General features: G+C 44.9%; 1 protein-coding gene across 14 annotated transcripts in view; it reads right to left on the bottom strand.

Annotated features, from left to right (window-relative positions):
• The window catches only part of tns1b (tensin 1b), a 212,577-nt gene that overhangs the window by 20,111 nt on the left and 176,303 nt on the right, over positions 1–16,163 (bottom strand). For 8 of the 14 annotated variants that reach the window (XM_072685580.1, XM_072685576.1, XM_072685578.1 and 5 more), the window contains 5 exons: positions 11,931–13,457; positions 9,159–9,245; positions 4,643–4,818; positions 4,342–4,480; positions 527–622 (listed from right to left, as the gene is read on the bottom strand). In XM_072685580.1, the coding sequence (XP_072541681.1) occupies positions 527–622; positions 4,342–4,480; positions 4,643–4,818; positions 9,159–9,245; positions 11,931–13,457 (2,025 nt within the window). The remainder of the gene's footprint in view (positions 1–526; positions 623–4,341; positions 4,481–4,642; positions 4,819–9,158; positions 9,246–11,930; positions 13,458–16,163) is intronic. The other 6 variants (XM_072685586.1, XM_072685581.1, XM_072685587.1 and 3 more) reach the window with 3 other exon arrangements.

Below are 16,163 nucleotides of genomic sequence, written 5' to 3'. Positions count from 1 at the left end.
GTGCTAAACCTAGCACAGCATAAGGCTATTAGAGGCAGAAGGTACAGTTTCTTCAGCTGGTCAGCCAAATCAAACAGCTCCTGTACTCCCCCTCTGCTTCTGCTCCCCGCACACTCCTGTTATAACCACACTAGCTTCTCAAAACACCATCAAAAAAGAACTTTGCGCTCTAAAAGGTCATCTATCAGAGTTAATTTTAGGACTCTCCTCGTGTTCTGATGTGGCTGATGTTGGCTGCCTTCATATCTCAAAGCTATCAAGCTCAAAAACTTTCCAAGCCTTTGAAAACTGTTTATCCACATTTTCCCATGAAGGAGAGTCACAGACGCTCCCTGTCTCACATGCACACCCCCATACACAGAGCAGAAGTGCACACAGAAATAAAAGGTCAAGTTCATACAATCATACACTGCACTGGATTTCACTGTTTCACGGTTTTAACGGCAGGACATAGGGTTGCATGCCCCGATGGGCTACTGCTATGCTAAGAGGGCCTCTGTTACGTTGAAGCTGAAAGTCTGCTCACCTGATCCTGTCTGGTTGAGAAGGATCTCTGCTGGGTTGTGCGGCTTCAGGCCCAGGAAGGACAGGGGTGTTTTAGCTAAACCTGGTGGAGAGCGGCCTAAGAGAGAGAGAAAGAGAGAAAAACATCAAGTTAGATATACAGCTCAGGAGTGGACAGGTCATTCGACTTAACAGCCCCAATCTGAACATACTCTCCAAACGGCCACAGTGTGTGGAGGAGAATTAAAAGGACATTACAAGTCATCTTTCCAAAGACCACTGTCTTTGGCTATTCCTAACAATTCCGCTGAGAGACAGATCCGAAGCTGTTAAGACGAAAGTAAAGAAAGTCACATGACTATTTACAATACAGTGACCCATCCTGGGATTATGGGAATGCCTCATGCTCACTGGCTAGGCCATGCAAATGCCTCTTTCCAAGTGTAAACACGCTGGGTTCCACACTCGCTGTCAGTCTGCTCACTGACAGAGAGAGGGAACATAACACAGCGTGTCACGTCATGCAGACAACCACGCCTTAACAAAACACATTACACAACACAACACACACTCAGGCGTACAAACAGCTAAATCTGAGGAGTCAACTTTCACAGGTTTTGCACACAACAAAATGACTCAGCAATAACAGCGGTGAACAGTGGTGCCCAGCAGAACAAGGCTGTGATGATGGAGTAAAGAAAAAAAATAAAATAGAAACGTAGAAAAGCTCAGACGATGAGAAGAGTAAAGCAGAGAGCAGCACTCATGCAGACAGAGCCTTCACTCTAGGCTGGACTAAAATCCTGCCCACTCATGTGATGCTCATGTGTACTTGTTTTTGTACAGTTGGGTCCAAAAGTCTGAGACTACTTAAAAAAAGGTGGTTCTTGGAGTTATGTCATAGAGGAAAGTTTTGTAATATAGATATGTGAGTGTGAAGAAGCTTTAAAGCAGCGTTATGTAGTGTTTTACCTTATAACAATAGCTTCAAAATCATTGTGACGCTCCTCTGACTTAAGATATGGAAAACTGTGTGTTTTTCATTGTCACTCCAGGATCAGCTATTCTTGCATAATGCTGCTTTAAATTGCAAATAAATCTTTACATCAACTGTCCTCACATCTCTATTACAAACATGGTTGTTTATGGAATCAAAAGTGAACCATCTGAAGCACCTTTATATTTAAGAGTGTACACTGGAAATTGGGGTTTTTGCTTTATTTAAACGTGATGTTCTTATTCATTTATACTTGACATTATTGGTATGATGTTGTTTTTAGTATTTATACTTTTTGAAACTAATGTATAGTGAAGATACAATACTGAAGATTCTATTGTAGTACTGTTAATACCAAATAAATGTTTAATTCATGATAAACCTAAATGCGTTGATCATACTCAAAAACATTTGTTTTAAATGAACATAAAATGCAAGAAAGAAGCATTTTCACTAGTGCTGTCAGACATTTGGACCCCACTATATGCAGGTTTTCTATTAGATGTCACAGATTTCTATATTATTCTATATTCTATATTATTCTATATTATACTGAAAATGTTTATAATTAAATTAGTTATATTATATATATAATATTAATAAAGTTTTTATGTTTTATATTTCTCTACAACATCAAAAACAACTGCAAATAACTCCCATCTCTCAAATCAAAGTTATTGAGTTAGTGTGCATATCCTGCTATATGCATTGCAGGACAATTGCAGTAAAATGAATTATAATTATAATTCAAATAAATTGTGATTATTACTGGGTTTTATGCCATCATTTCATCCTCAGTGTCTGTGTGTGAGATCATGAGAGTTGCTCTCCTCATGCATGCCTGCTGAAGCAGTGAGTGTGGCTGCAGTGCCTGGGGCAGGTCTGACATTGGGACACAGTGGGGACTAGGACAGTGCGTGCATCCTCCACTTACCAAAGAATCCCATACAATTCTTTGTGTGACAGCCTAAATGGCCCAACACCAGAGAGGTAGAGGGGGAAAGGGTTGAGGGTTTAATGGAAGACTCAAGGGTCCTCCGGTTCACTGCAGGAGAAGGGGGCCGCAGTGACGCTGCTGTTTTAAAGCGGCTCTCGGAGCATGTGGGCTTCTCTACGTCGACCAGAAAGAAAAAACCCACACCGTCTCCTGCTCCCCACAAATCCGAAGCCCCCCAACCCGTAAAAGCTCTGGAGAGTCCACGTGCACCCCAGGAATGCTTTTGCCATTAAGACGATTCCACCAGAAAACACCGCAAAGCGCTTTATGAAGTGCTGAAAAGTAAAATGTACACCAAATATCCCTGGCCAGAGCCTCATAAAAGGAATATGCCTGAAGAATCATATTTTTCTATTTTCATAGACTGATATTACAATAAGTCTTGTCAAGCCTCATTTAGGTACTCATGACAGCGGCGCTCTAGAGAACGATCAGATTTGTGCTGAGCGTAAAGCAGCTTGGGGGTAAAATTTCAACCAAAGCAGCAGGGCTTGGATGGGTTTCAGGCGGCATGTCTGGTGAGAAGAAATGCAGCAGAGGGCCAAAGAAAACAGAGCAGGTCGAGAGCGCGGGTCGGACACTGGATTTTTTGGAGGGGGTCTACGTGTTGTGACCTTGTAAAGAGCCTTTTATGAGGGATCTGTAAAGCCCCAGTGGGGGAATGGGGGTGCAGGGGGTAAGATGAGGTAAGAGGTGATTAAAACTGAGCTATCCTGCTTGCTCTGAAAGGGGCATTTCCTGAATGTGTGTGTGTGTGTGTGTGTGTGTGAGAGTGTGTGGATGTGAACATTTATGGCCTTTATGTTCATCAAATACGTATGAAGAAGGAGTTTTGCTAACAGAGTAATCTGACAATCACATACTGAAAAATGTGTGTTGTGCCAAAGGTAACTGATTACTTCACAAGTATAGAATGTATAGAGTGGACTTTTGCCTTATTCCCAATGTTCACTCAAACAACCATTCATTCAATCATGTTTTGATTAAAAAAATAAGCTTGTTTCCATATATAACATTTTGAATTGTTAAGTGTCAATAAGGTTTTGACAATCAGACAACCCAGTTGGCAGTCGGTTGCAGGGACTCAAGCAAGCATCCACAAAATCCAAAAAGGTTTTGTGCAGACAGAGGGATTGTTGGGGAACAGGAGAGACCACGAGGGGGAATCTTTCTTATCCGAGTCTTTACGCATGTCTATGAGCCAACAAAACGCATGCCAGTATTTGCCAGTAAGCGGCAACACAGAGAACAACCCTTGCTGAAGAGCATCATCCTCCACGTGACCCAAGCCTCACTTCTAACTTCCACAGCTTGGACTCATCTGTGAGTGATAATCTGTGCCTTACATAATGCTTCAGAGAGATGACTGCAATTTGACTGTTATACATAGCACTGCCTAGTGTTGGCTTATAGACAGTGTGTTAATTTTGGTTTATCCTTAATGACTCTTGTGGAGAAAGAGGAATAAAGAGATTATTTTTTAAAAGGCAAAGAGATCCACCACCACCACACCCAAGTGTCTCACTACTATTACAAAAGCAATACTTACAACCTATACCATTTCTAGGTTAAATCTCGGTTATTGAAAAGTACATTGTGAATACACAATGCTCCTTGTATAATATGGACAATACTGGACTGTACAGCCTAAATGACTACATTCAGTCCTCAGCAAAGCTTGACAGGTAAAACTCTTCTCCACACTGGAACTGATCTATTGAACTATATATAACAGATGCTCACTCCTTTTTCTAAAGTCTGTCCTCTCGAGTGGCGAGCTAACAGAGACAGAGGACATTCCCTGAGCTCTACGGCTCCCTCCTCCTCCAGTTGGGGAACTTACACAGGTTGAAGTAAGGGGTTTGTGGCGAGACTGGGAAGGCAGGGGTTTGGGGGAAGACCTCACCACCCATGGCCGGTGGGGGGCTTATGGGACCCCCCTCCATCTCTTCAAAGGCCTCCCTGTAACTGTGCATGTGTCCCTAGAAGAACAGATGACAGATTAACACACATAAAAAGTCATGCATGTGCATGCAAGCACATGAAATATACAAATATGAAGACATAAAGAAGACATGGTTCTAGATATCAAGTCCACAGGTATATTACAAATACACGATTAGGCGAGTGGTCCTCGAGTCTACCTCCTTAGGCCGCCCCCCTGGGTTCAGAGCAATGGTATTGGCCAACTCTGGTGAAATACAACGAATGGGGGAACGGACATGTGTGGGGCTCTCATCATTGGACTGTCCTTCACTGGTGGTCCGACGTCGTCCTGGCGCTGAGCCGTCATCTGGTGAAATCTCTCGAGACTGGACACCTGCAGAAACACCCCCAAATAATCACACAGTGACCTTTAGTCAGTGCAGAAAATAGACCCCAAAGCACCATCGTTATCCATATGAAATATCCCAGGATCCCTTTAAAGTGTTCACAAAGTGTTCTACACGAACCTACGTGAAACTGCCAATGACCTTTAAAGAGCGTACTGTTCCTTTCAAAGACGCAAAGGCCTTTAAAACCTCACCACAATTGAAGCTTGTTTGGAAGTGCTCACCACAAACAATGCACTCTTTCAAATAGCCCTGATTTTCTGGAATTCAGTAGCACATCAGAGAAATGCTGTGAATTTATTCCCCACATCTGGGTATTGTGCTTTTGGCCGCTAACACTCTGGATCAACCTCAAAGCACCCCGTAAGCTCTTTGAGTTGAGACGTTTTTGATACCAAAAGCAGTCTCTGTAAAGCAAACACGATTTGCGGCCTGTGGAGGTAGAGGTGAAAAGGATACCTTGGGCAGCTCTAATCTTTGCAAATATGGATTTTAGCTCGTACCTTTATGTCCTTAATGTACTGAAATACCAAGAGGACAAGATATGTTGGAGTTCATCAATTTGTACCTGCATTTTTTTGGTAAGTGTGAGACAAGCCCTTATGTACTTCTCGCCTCTTGGATTTTGCATTTCAGCTTGCCAATAGATACCATTTTCTCCCAGTCTCTTGGTAATGGTAGAACTCTGACCTTATCTGAGGCAACTGAGGTCTGTTGTTCCTTAGACATATGTCTTGCTTCCTTTATGACTTTGTCATTGTGAGGAGTCGCTGCTACGCTCTTCCGCTCCTAGGGAGATTCCCCGCTGTTTCTGCAAGTTTTCTCCATTTGGAAATAATGGATGTCACTGTCGTTCGAGAGTTTTAATAATGACTCTCTAACTCTTTCCAGAATGAAAAACGTCATTAACTTTCTGATCTCTTACAGCATTTCATTTGATTGCAGCATCACACAAGTACTGCTTGTTGAGCCCATTTAGCCCACTTCACAGTGCTGGAATGGTTCTACTTAAGTTCAGAAAAGTCCTCCTCCTTATCCACCAACATGGAAAAACCGTAGTACATCAACATGGGTAAAACCAAAAGTATGCAAACATGCAGATCTACGTTCAGTGCTGTGCTTCATATTCCAAAGAATTGCATTACATAAGGAGGGATCAGCTGATCCTAGTTCAGAGCACTCTCACTACGATCCACATGGGATGGGTCCTAAATCCACCCCAGCTGGCTCTGAATCAGCCTGCACAGTCACACACAGCCCTGTTCCCATTCCACTGCAGTACACCCCAGACGGGGGCGTGCAGAAACACACCCTGGTGTGAGACAACAGTGTTTTCGGAAACCAAGCAACAGTCAGATCAAAATATTTACCAGCTCTCTCTCCCAGTCATGGAGCAAGTTAGCCTCGTAGTGCGTCCACAACTCCAAGCCACAGTATGAAGATCCGCTGGTGGCTAATATTGGTGCTTCCAAGCCTCTAGTGTCATCAATGCCTCCTCTGAGAATAGTGGGCACTGTTGCTGTTTAGTGCCAGGCCCAAAGCCACAAAGCTGTTTAGAGGGCATGCTCAATAAAGCAACGAGGTTACGCAATTTTCTCCTTAGCATCAAGGGAGTCAGTGGAGGCATGTTCCTTCCTTTGCTTCCTTTAAAGCAAAGTGGCAAGATAGTGGGGACACAAGTCACATGTTCCCACTGTGATAAGAAGCATACTGGCAGAAAATCATCAATGCTACAGCAAGAGGCTAGAACCAAATGGGCCTACATTACGGCCCAAGGCTACTCAATCATAGCTCTCTCAATTCGAAAGTCAGATCTAATCAAATCTGTAAAAAAAAAAAAAAAAAAAAGCATCTTCCCGAACGGTCTGCCGTGAAAGTGTTTCCAGGGCCTTGGTGGGCGGCAGTGAAGTGGGACAGTAACTTCGACCCTCATTAAATGGGCCAGTGCCTGCTCCTCCCAGTGCTTCTGAACTGGTAGGGCTACAGACAGCCCTAGAGGAGTAGGTTTGGGACCGGAAGGTTGTTGGTTCATTCCCCTGAACCAATGGGAAAGCAGTGGAGGGAGTGGAGGAACTGCACTTTCTCCTCCCTCAACATTAATGGCTGAGGTGCCCTTGAGGGAAGGGACATGCATGAATAGCAAGTCACTGAATTTGAAACCCTGCTAATGCTTTTTCTGCTTGATGATGTTTGGTGTAAGAAGCAAGCTGTGCAAATCTTGTAACACTCAAAACAAACTTGTACATGGAGCACCATCCATCTGCAGTCTGTCCGCAGTTCGGGGTCCGTATCCAAGAGCAATGTCAAACACAAAGACCCTGGATTTATTGATCTGGGAGGAGAGGCCGATGCCGGGGACAGTTCTGGAGCCTGGCCCGTCAATGGGCCCTGGAAGAGTAATCTCCCTTTAAGCCAGGACCAGAAACACGCAAAACAGACGGAATGACACAGCACTGCTACACAGCTGTGCGTGTCAAACACTGTTACCGTTTCCTTGGCAACCGTGCAGGCATAATGGACTCAAGCTGGAGCTGCTGAGAAATCCCAAGGACTTTTTTTTCCCTCTCATCTCCAACGGTTCTGAGCATGAGCCACAGGAGATGAATGGACAAAGTTCCCTGTCCCCCTTTTCATTCACTCTTTTCCTGCTAGAGATACATTATCTGGGAAAAGGTCTGAGCCTCGTTCTGGACTACTGTAGACTTGATGTGAGTCGGAAGAGCTGGATGGCAACTTGCATCTGGCATCTGGCTACTGTACAGTGAGGACAGAGCTCCTAGACAGAGTCTGGCCTAAAGGTCAGAGAAGCAGGCCTGGTTCTGCAAGATTGTTGGCTCAAGCTGGAGATGGACTCTAGTTGGAGCTGCAGAGAAACCTCAAGACCTCAAGAAGATCTCATATCCAATTGATCTGAGCCTCAGAAGGGGTTTGGACAAAGTTCCTATTTTCCGTGTTCATTCACCTCTCTAAGCATGAAAGAGCTCACTCATTCCCTTCTAGAGATACATTATCTAAGGTGAGGTCTGTGAGGTCTGTGGCCTAGTTCTAGACTATTGTGGGGCCTCTAGTGGAGTTGAGTCCGAAGAGCTGGATGACAGCTGGCTTCTGGCTAAAGCACAGTGAGAACATAGCTGAGTCTAACTTCTAGACATTTATTCTATAATGGCAGATGTTGGAGCAGAGAGCCTAAAGGTCAGGCTTGTTTCCGCAAAGTTGTTGGTTCAAGCTAGATAAGGACTCAAGCTGGGGCTGCAGAGAAATCCCAATGCCTTTTTTCCCCTCTCATCTCCAGTGGATCTGAGCATGAGCCTCAGGAGGGGAATGGACAAAGTTCCCTTTTTTCCTGTTCATTCACTTCTCGACGCATGAAAGCGCTCGCTCTTTCCCTGCTAGAGATACATTATCTAAGGTGAGGTCTGAGAGGTCCGTAGCCTAGTTCTAGACTATTGTGAGGCCTCCAGTGGAGTTGATGTGAGTCGGAAAAGCGGGATGGAAGCTGGCATCTGGCTACTGTACAGGGAGGACAAAGCGCAGTCCATGTCCTAGACATTTATTCTCTAATGGCAGATAAGAACTGAACAGTGGTTCAGGGACTGAGGAGGATTTATTACGCTTTGTCCGGCTCCTAAATGCTACAGCAGACGTGGAGGAGCAGCCCTGAAAGAGGCTTGTGTCTCTGCGCCTCCGTACCCCCCCCCCCACTTTGGCAAACTGTATCTTGTGACATGCACTCAGCAGACGCAGACAGAGTGGCCTTTGTCTGTGCACGTCTCGCTCTTGTGAAACCTTCACTCGGCCGCTAATACAAATGCAATTTGTTTGTTGGGGTCGTCGGCTAACCGAGAGTCCAAGCGAGTGCAAACACTTCCTCACTCTCGTACTGGTGCACAGACTCTCCATTGGGCCAAATAATGGCTTAAACCGGGAGCAGTCATTCGAGGGTGGGGAGAGAGAGGTAAGTGAAAAGGTTGAAGTGAAATATGGAAGATATAAAGAGGGAGTGAGAGAGAGAGGTACAACTAATACTTCCCACAAGGGAGGCGTTATGGATGTAATACGATTGTATACAGACAGTGAAAGGATAGGAGAGAGGTGCAAAGAGAGAGAACGATAAAGAAAGAGTGGAAAGTGGGAAACAGTGAGAGAGTAAGAGAAAGAAAGATAGGGAAAGAGAGGGACACAAAGACATTGGGATTAAAAGAGAGAGAGAGAGCATGAGAGAGATGTGAAGGTAAATAGAGAGAGACAAAGGATAAAAAAGGAAGAGAAAGAGAGAGAGAGAGAGAGAGAGAGAGAGAGAGAGAGAGGGAGGGAGAGAGAGACCAACCAGAGAAGGAGAGAGAGCGGCGGCGGTGGTCAGGTTCAGAAGTTCGGTCAGTTGGGTCAGTGAGTTGGCGGATGCGGGCGGTGTACTCTACACCAGCAGGGAGGGGAGGAGCACAGGGATGATGGAGGGCAGCAGGAGGAGAGAGGAAGGTGGAGAGGAGGGTGGAGAGGAGGTGATGACAAGATGAGTGATCCACATACAGGATGAGTTAATACAAAAAAGGAGAAAAAGAGAAAGAAAAAATCAATTTTTTGAAAAAACAAAAACAAAAGAGCATTTTTAGCATTTTTTTTTTAATTCTATAATGTGATTGGCTGCCCTGTATTGTGCCTCGTTCAAAGAGCAGTCCAGGTTAAAACACACCTTTTAACTTCAACAAGAAGTCAGCTTAGCTGATGTAGGCAGGGTACCTAAGAAGACTGATTAAGGGAATGGTATGTATTGAAACTACGACTTAAACTTAAAAAAATTGTTTTTCCATGATAGGGGCCTTTTAACGTGCATGAGAAAGCCAATGGTAGTTATTCAGCCTACTTTCAAGACGAAGAATACTTCTAATCCTAAATAAACAGGGATTTTTCTGGGACTCTTTACTGGGGTGAAATCTAAGAGCAGGACTAATCTCTGTTTGGAAAGCAGCAAAACAGCATGAGGCATTGTATGTCTTGTATACTGATACTTCTGAAGGTGAAGCACAAACCTTTTAGTCATGGCGAAGTGCTGAAGAAATGATCCCAGCTGCATAAATCAAATATGAGCACTGGTGCGTGCTTGCCCTGCGTGTGCCTTTCAGATAAATAAGCTCTATCTGTGTGAGCTTGCCTCAGGACGACAAATGCAAGTGTTCCCATAATCCCCAATTGGCACTGATCTGATAAGGTGAACATGCTAAGTGCTTGCAACAAGAGCGGTGATAGGAAAAGAAGCCCCAGAAGTCTATCATCTGTCTCTCCCAGTGTCGATTGCTTCTCCATGTCAACACAAGTCAAAGCACGCTAATAGATGAGAAATATTATGGTCTATGTGTGGCTTATCTAGATTGTTTCCTCTCTCGGGTGGCTGAAATGGAGCATCTGCAATGATGAGAAGAGCTTTCTCACACTACCAGCCATTACAGATGTAGAGAAAACAGCATTGGCAATCACTAGCAACCTCCATGATGTTCCTCAGCACAGGTTTCAGCATATGCGAACGGGCTAGAGTCAATATTTGCAGAGCAGAAGCAGTCTGATGGCTTATGTTCTTTGCTGAAAACACCACTGGAGGGCAACTGTGTTCCAAGCTGCAGCCACAAGACGTTCCTTAATTCCCTCACTCAGTACACAGCTTGTGACTGCTCTACTTTAAAGCATTATCGTATTAAATTATAGCTCTACATAACAACAGTGCAACAAGTCTGCAAGTGTCAATAAGCCCCAGTCAATCGCACTTGTGATAACTAGTGAATTCTTTGACTTCTGTTGACACTAAGCAAACCGCTCCTTAGAACCGAAGAAGACTCGTAAACGCTGGCTTTAAGCTATAATGTTATCCAGAAAAAACAAATGTTTGTGGACACCCCTTCTAATTAATGCATTTAACTACTTTAAGTTGATCCCATTGCTGACACAAATGCGCAAATGTACACACACAGCTTATCTAGTTAGGGCAATAGAAGGTCTCTCTGGAGCAGACAAACATGAACCTGCTGACACTATGCCTAATGCCTATGGTTAGAGGGGTGTAAAACCCCCTCAACTGTGGAGCAGTGGAACAGTGTTTTCTGGAACAATGGTTGGTGCTCCATCCAATACTTTTGGGATGAGCTGGGGAGTTAGGGGAAAGGTGTGTGTGTGTGTGTGTGGGGGGGGGGGGGGTAGTTATCGTCCAACATCTTGACCTCACCAACGCTCTTGTCACTGAATGCAATCAAGTCTTCACAGCGATGCTCCAAACTCTAAGCTTCCCTGGATAGTAGTGTGCGGCATGCTAAATTAGTGGAGTATTACTTTCCATTAATTGTTAGCCACCTTAGCCTTGCTGCTCAAGTGCAAAGCTCAAGAACTAAACTCTGGACATAACATGCCTCAGCTGATAGATTACATGTTGAGTCATAAGAAAAACGTTGTCAACATGATTTTCCTTTATTATTCCTTTAAGCATCACAGTAAAAATCTTGGCCATGAGTAATCGGCGTGATTTTTACTCTACCATCTCCAGCTGATCTCTATGCTGCTGTGTATTTTGGAGGAACACAAGGCCCTGTTCAGGGCTTCCCGAGCCGATCTTTTAAGCACTTCTCCAGATGCATTGTACGATTGCTGTGTTCTGGCAGAGCAGAGCGAGTGAGTGCGGCCGCAGTGCAGAAACAAGGCCTGATAGGAGAGCCAGAGCCAGCGACACTTCACACAATGCCCTCTTTGTGATCTCACTCAGCTCATGTCAGCACCGACGCACAAACGCAGAAGAAAGACACGCCTGTGTACACCTCTGAAGTCCAGTTATCCAATCTATGTATACTCCCTAAATAAAGCTGGGAAGCTAAGAAAAGAATGGGAGTGTTTGTCTTTGATTTGTTTTCCTGGACTCTACCTTTAGTTTCACTTTTTAGAATGGGGTCTGACAAACTCCCATTCATGGAGCTCTGTATTTTAGAGTGTAAAAGTTAACTGGATGAAGTATAAATTCTGCATCGCATCTGGGTTTGCTAAGTAGAAAGGATGATGTCTCCAAGATTTGAATTTGATGATGATAATGAATAACAGAGCAACAGGATCAGGGGTGTCTGCTTACCTGCCACGCGGTGAGCCACCAGTCCATCCAGGTTGTAGCTGCTGTCCTCGTGTTCATTCTCTCTGGGCAGTGGGGAGGATGACTCAGAGTAGCTCCGGGATGGGAAAGCATGTGAACCAGGCTCCAGAGGATCAGGAGACTGAGAGCCTGTGCTGGGGGGATATATGTTGAGGGGCTTTAGCTGCAGACCACCACCCACAGGAGAGGTCCCAGACGAGAGGGCCGGGACAGGGCCGTCATGTTCAGTGACTGAGAGAGGGTACACATGGGACCTCTGAGGGCTGACCACCTGCTGCGAGGCTTCTGTGAGCTGGGGCTGCACTGGAGATGGCGTTTGCTGAACTGGGACGTCCCGTTGCTGGAGCTGGCTGTATCCAGCCGGGTAGCTTCCAGAATAGGCATGAATAGCAGAATCACCTTGATATGAGGGCCGAGCCTGAGTCTGTGCAAATGATGGCTGGGTGGTAACCACTACCCCATCGCCGGATGGGGCGCTGTAGGACTTCGGCACCTGAGTGTTATTAGTGAGGGCCGGGTCCAGGTCCATCATCAGTAGGTTTAGAGTCTCGATTGACTGCTCGATTTCTCGCTGCGAAGCGGCCTGGGGGAACTCAGGCAGGCTGTGGGTCTGCAACGCTGGGCCGAATTGAATGCCATCTGTGACAGGCTCTTCTGGGACGCCGTACTGCTGCCACACATTCAGCCCCCTCTGGACAGCATCCCTGCTGCTGGTGGTGCGAGTCGGGGCTTTGGGCATGGGCTTCTGCCCAAAGTCTGTGCTGGGTGTGGCGCCGAATGACTGCGAGCGGTAGATGCTGCCATTCTGGCTAGCATAGCCACTGGAGGGGGGGCCAGAGTCACCCACACGATCCTGATTGGAAGTGGAGCCAGAAAGGAATGTCACGGGTTCTGAGATTTTCTCCTGGATGCCCTTCTCCAGGTAGGGTGCATCCTGACCATTTATGACAGTTTCAGGTTGGTAATAGAGGTCAGCGGGTGTGGCCCGGCCTTCGAATGAAGAGGACAGTGTCCCCAGGCTATCCACACTGTTGCCTTCTTGGCTGTTGGGCAATTCATCATCCAAGATGTCTGTCTCCCGATCCATGTTGCTATGTCCATTCACATGAACCTGAGCTGGGACCAGGTGAAGAACTCCACCTCCTCCACCTCCCCCTCCTCCCCCACCTCCGCCTCCCCCAGGTCCACTTGGATATCCCGGTCGATGCATGGGTGCCTCCAGGCCACTAAGCAACTGCTCCAGCTCCTGCTTTTCCTCTGGGCTGAGGGGCTGGGTGGCTGGCGGCTGGCTCACTGGTGCCGGCTGCTGACTGGCTTCATCCGTGCGGTCGGTCTTGATGGAGGCAGTTGAGTTGCCCGAGTCACTACTCACAGAGAGAGCGTGGTCAACAGGGGGCAAGGCGTGCTCTACTGCAGCGGGAAGGCCGTTGGCTGTGCCGTCCAGAGACTCCTTCTTACGGACCTTGGCGTACAGGCTGCCGTCCAGAGGACCCTGTGTGTGAATGACGTCTGCAGGAAAAACAGAAACAAGGTGCTATCAGTGTTTCCAGATATGGGTTTTGTTCAACGACTAACAGCTGAAGTGTCTATTTGGCTGTTTTTCATTTGCTTCCCAACAAGGGAAAAGAAAGTAAGGCAACGGCACACAGTAAAATTAGAGAAGCTTGTTTTCTAAGCCTTTGAATGTTTAAGCACTAATCACAAACATGCACAGGGTTTCGTGTGTGTTTACGCAAGAAAACACCTGTATCCAACTAATGCTGAATGACTCTGTGCTGGTGCAAGTGTATTACATCATCTAGAAGAGGAAACAGAATAGATAAAAGTGATGCTGAGTCACTGAGTACCGCTACAGACTAAGATCTGCTGAATTACTCATATGTTTATCTACTGAATGTTAAACGAAACTGGAACCAGAGACCAATTAGTGCTGTTGAATGTTTTGATCAATTGTCTGCGCTAGTAGGAAACCCCTCCCTCCATAAACACACCCACACACATGAACACACACATACGCCTCCCCTTAGGAAGATTCAACGACAGCTTCCCCAGAGAGCCACAAGGCTCCTTATCCAAAGCTCTGACTCACCCGTGGAAAAATAGCCTCACAAGTAAAGGTTGGAGGCATTTCCTGCCTTCTTGGAACTAAGGCATCACTGCCTACACCCTCACACACACACATATATCGACACACACACTGGCTTGGACAGCTGGGAAGTCTATTTGTCTGCAGCTCTGACAATGTTGCTTTTGTTTTCATGTGGTCGAGCTTTGTCACAACACATTATGTTGGACACTGACCTTCCCAAACCACTGAGCCACTGCTTGCTCTGTAGTATCAACTCTCGCTTTGCTTCATTTAGTGGGCCTATTGAGAATTGCTTCTCCTTTACAAGGCCACCCACAGTTTCCCACTGCGCCAAGACAAAATTCAAATCAGCATCATCACTTTTGCTCATTTGTGGCCCTAGGAACTCAGCTCGCCGCTTTCTGTCCCGCAAGTCTGTAGGTAACTCACTGTAGGTAGACACCAATTTGACCCCGGAGATCTGAATGTGTGAAGAATGTGTGTGTGTGCGTGTGAACGAGACACAGTTCCCTCAAACTGTGACAAACGGTCACTGATTTAGTTAGAACCAGCATGGATCACTCACGCTAGATTTCCCATGATGCTTTAATGCAGGGTATGTGAGACTCAAATCTGATAACACGCTTCAGAAAACCTTAGCCCAGTGCAGTAGGAGGTGGAGTGAAGGCTGTGCAGATCTACAGTAAAGTTACAATAAGAATAATAAGCAATATGTTAATAACTTAATAGGATGTTTGGTTCAGGACAGTTTCAGTTCTTATACCATTACAGGACACAGTGTCACTACATGCATATTTTAAACACTGTACTCTCTCACTCTTACATTGCACACCAGCTGTATATATATATATACACACAAGCTTTAGCAAAAGTTCTACCAAGAGACTCTAATGCAGCGTCACCTTTCTTCAACCAATCACCAGCCTCCCCCTGCCTAAAAGACTTCTAATTTCACACATTTTTGCTGCTTTCAGAAGTGATGTCATGTTTCTCCCTCCTTCCTCTCTCCCCACCGCCACCTGTTTGATCCCAACAGCTAGCCGGGGGTAGGCTCCACCCCCTGCCTCCAAGTTCGTCAGTCTCCATGTTGCAGATATATATTTGTTTGTTTATTATATTGTTTGTTGTTGTTTGTTTCTTTTTACTGTTGTCTTATTTATTTTTATATTTTAGTCATTCAATCTTTTTATCTCAGCGTTTCATCTGACGGGACAGTTGTCAAAGCATTTCACTGCTAGCAGTACCATGTTTGATTGTGTGCATGATAAACAAATGTTGATTGACTGCCTGATTCATGGCTTGCATCATGCAACTCAACCAAAGTATTATAAAAGGATATCTGAAAAGATAGGTGCTGTTTATTTGTTCAGTTGTGATTTCCAGTCCTAGAATCATAATACAGGATCAACCAAAAATAACAAAAAAATATGACCACAAATACAGGATCTGTAACGCCAATCACAAATAGCTTAGCCACAGTTTCACTGTTTCTTTTTCCCAAATTCTGTTTTAAAGCTTCATTAAATTCAGGAAATGTAACTGCCCCTTTTACTAAAGCTGTTAAAATACTTCAAATGATCAAACTGATCTAAATTATCTAAAGAACTAAGCAGAAATTGACCTACTGTCAAATACACTATCCTAAATATGCTTCAGAAGTTCTTATATAGTCACTGTCCAATAAAAAAACATGAAAAATCTCCATAATGATGACTTTACAGGAGACGGCAAAAATTGTCTTATCTTTGAATGGAAGTCAATGCAAAATAAGAGCTTATTCCAAATCAATTCAGAGCATTTCTATTGGTCCATTCATCAAGAAGATGGAGAAAACTAGAAACGGACAAAAAAAAAGAGAAACATGTTTTTCACTGGACAGCAACAATATTTTAAGCCCCATAAGGAACTTGCGGTCCTCACTTATAAACAACATGCAGATCATTGGGGCAAGTAACCTGACATATAGTTTATTTTAATTAGCTAATTTACTAATTTAATCTGGATTGGCATAATGAAGCATAATGATCTGATTATCCTTCTCTCTGCCATATTGGCCCGACATCTGTAAACAAACCCCAACACTCTGATTGTTCCTCACTTTTATTTTAACAAATGTTGGATAAAAT

This window comes from Salminus brasiliensis, chromosome 8 (genome assembly GCF_030463535.1).
Source record: "Salminus brasiliensis chromosome 8, fSalBra1.hap2, whole genome shotgun sequence".
In the NCBI taxonomy this organism is placed as follows: domain Eukaryota; kingdom Metazoa; phylum Chordata; class Actinopteri; order Characiformes; family Bryconidae; genus Salminus; species Salminus brasiliensis.
This window is presented reverse-complemented; position numbering and strand designations above follow the sequence as displayed.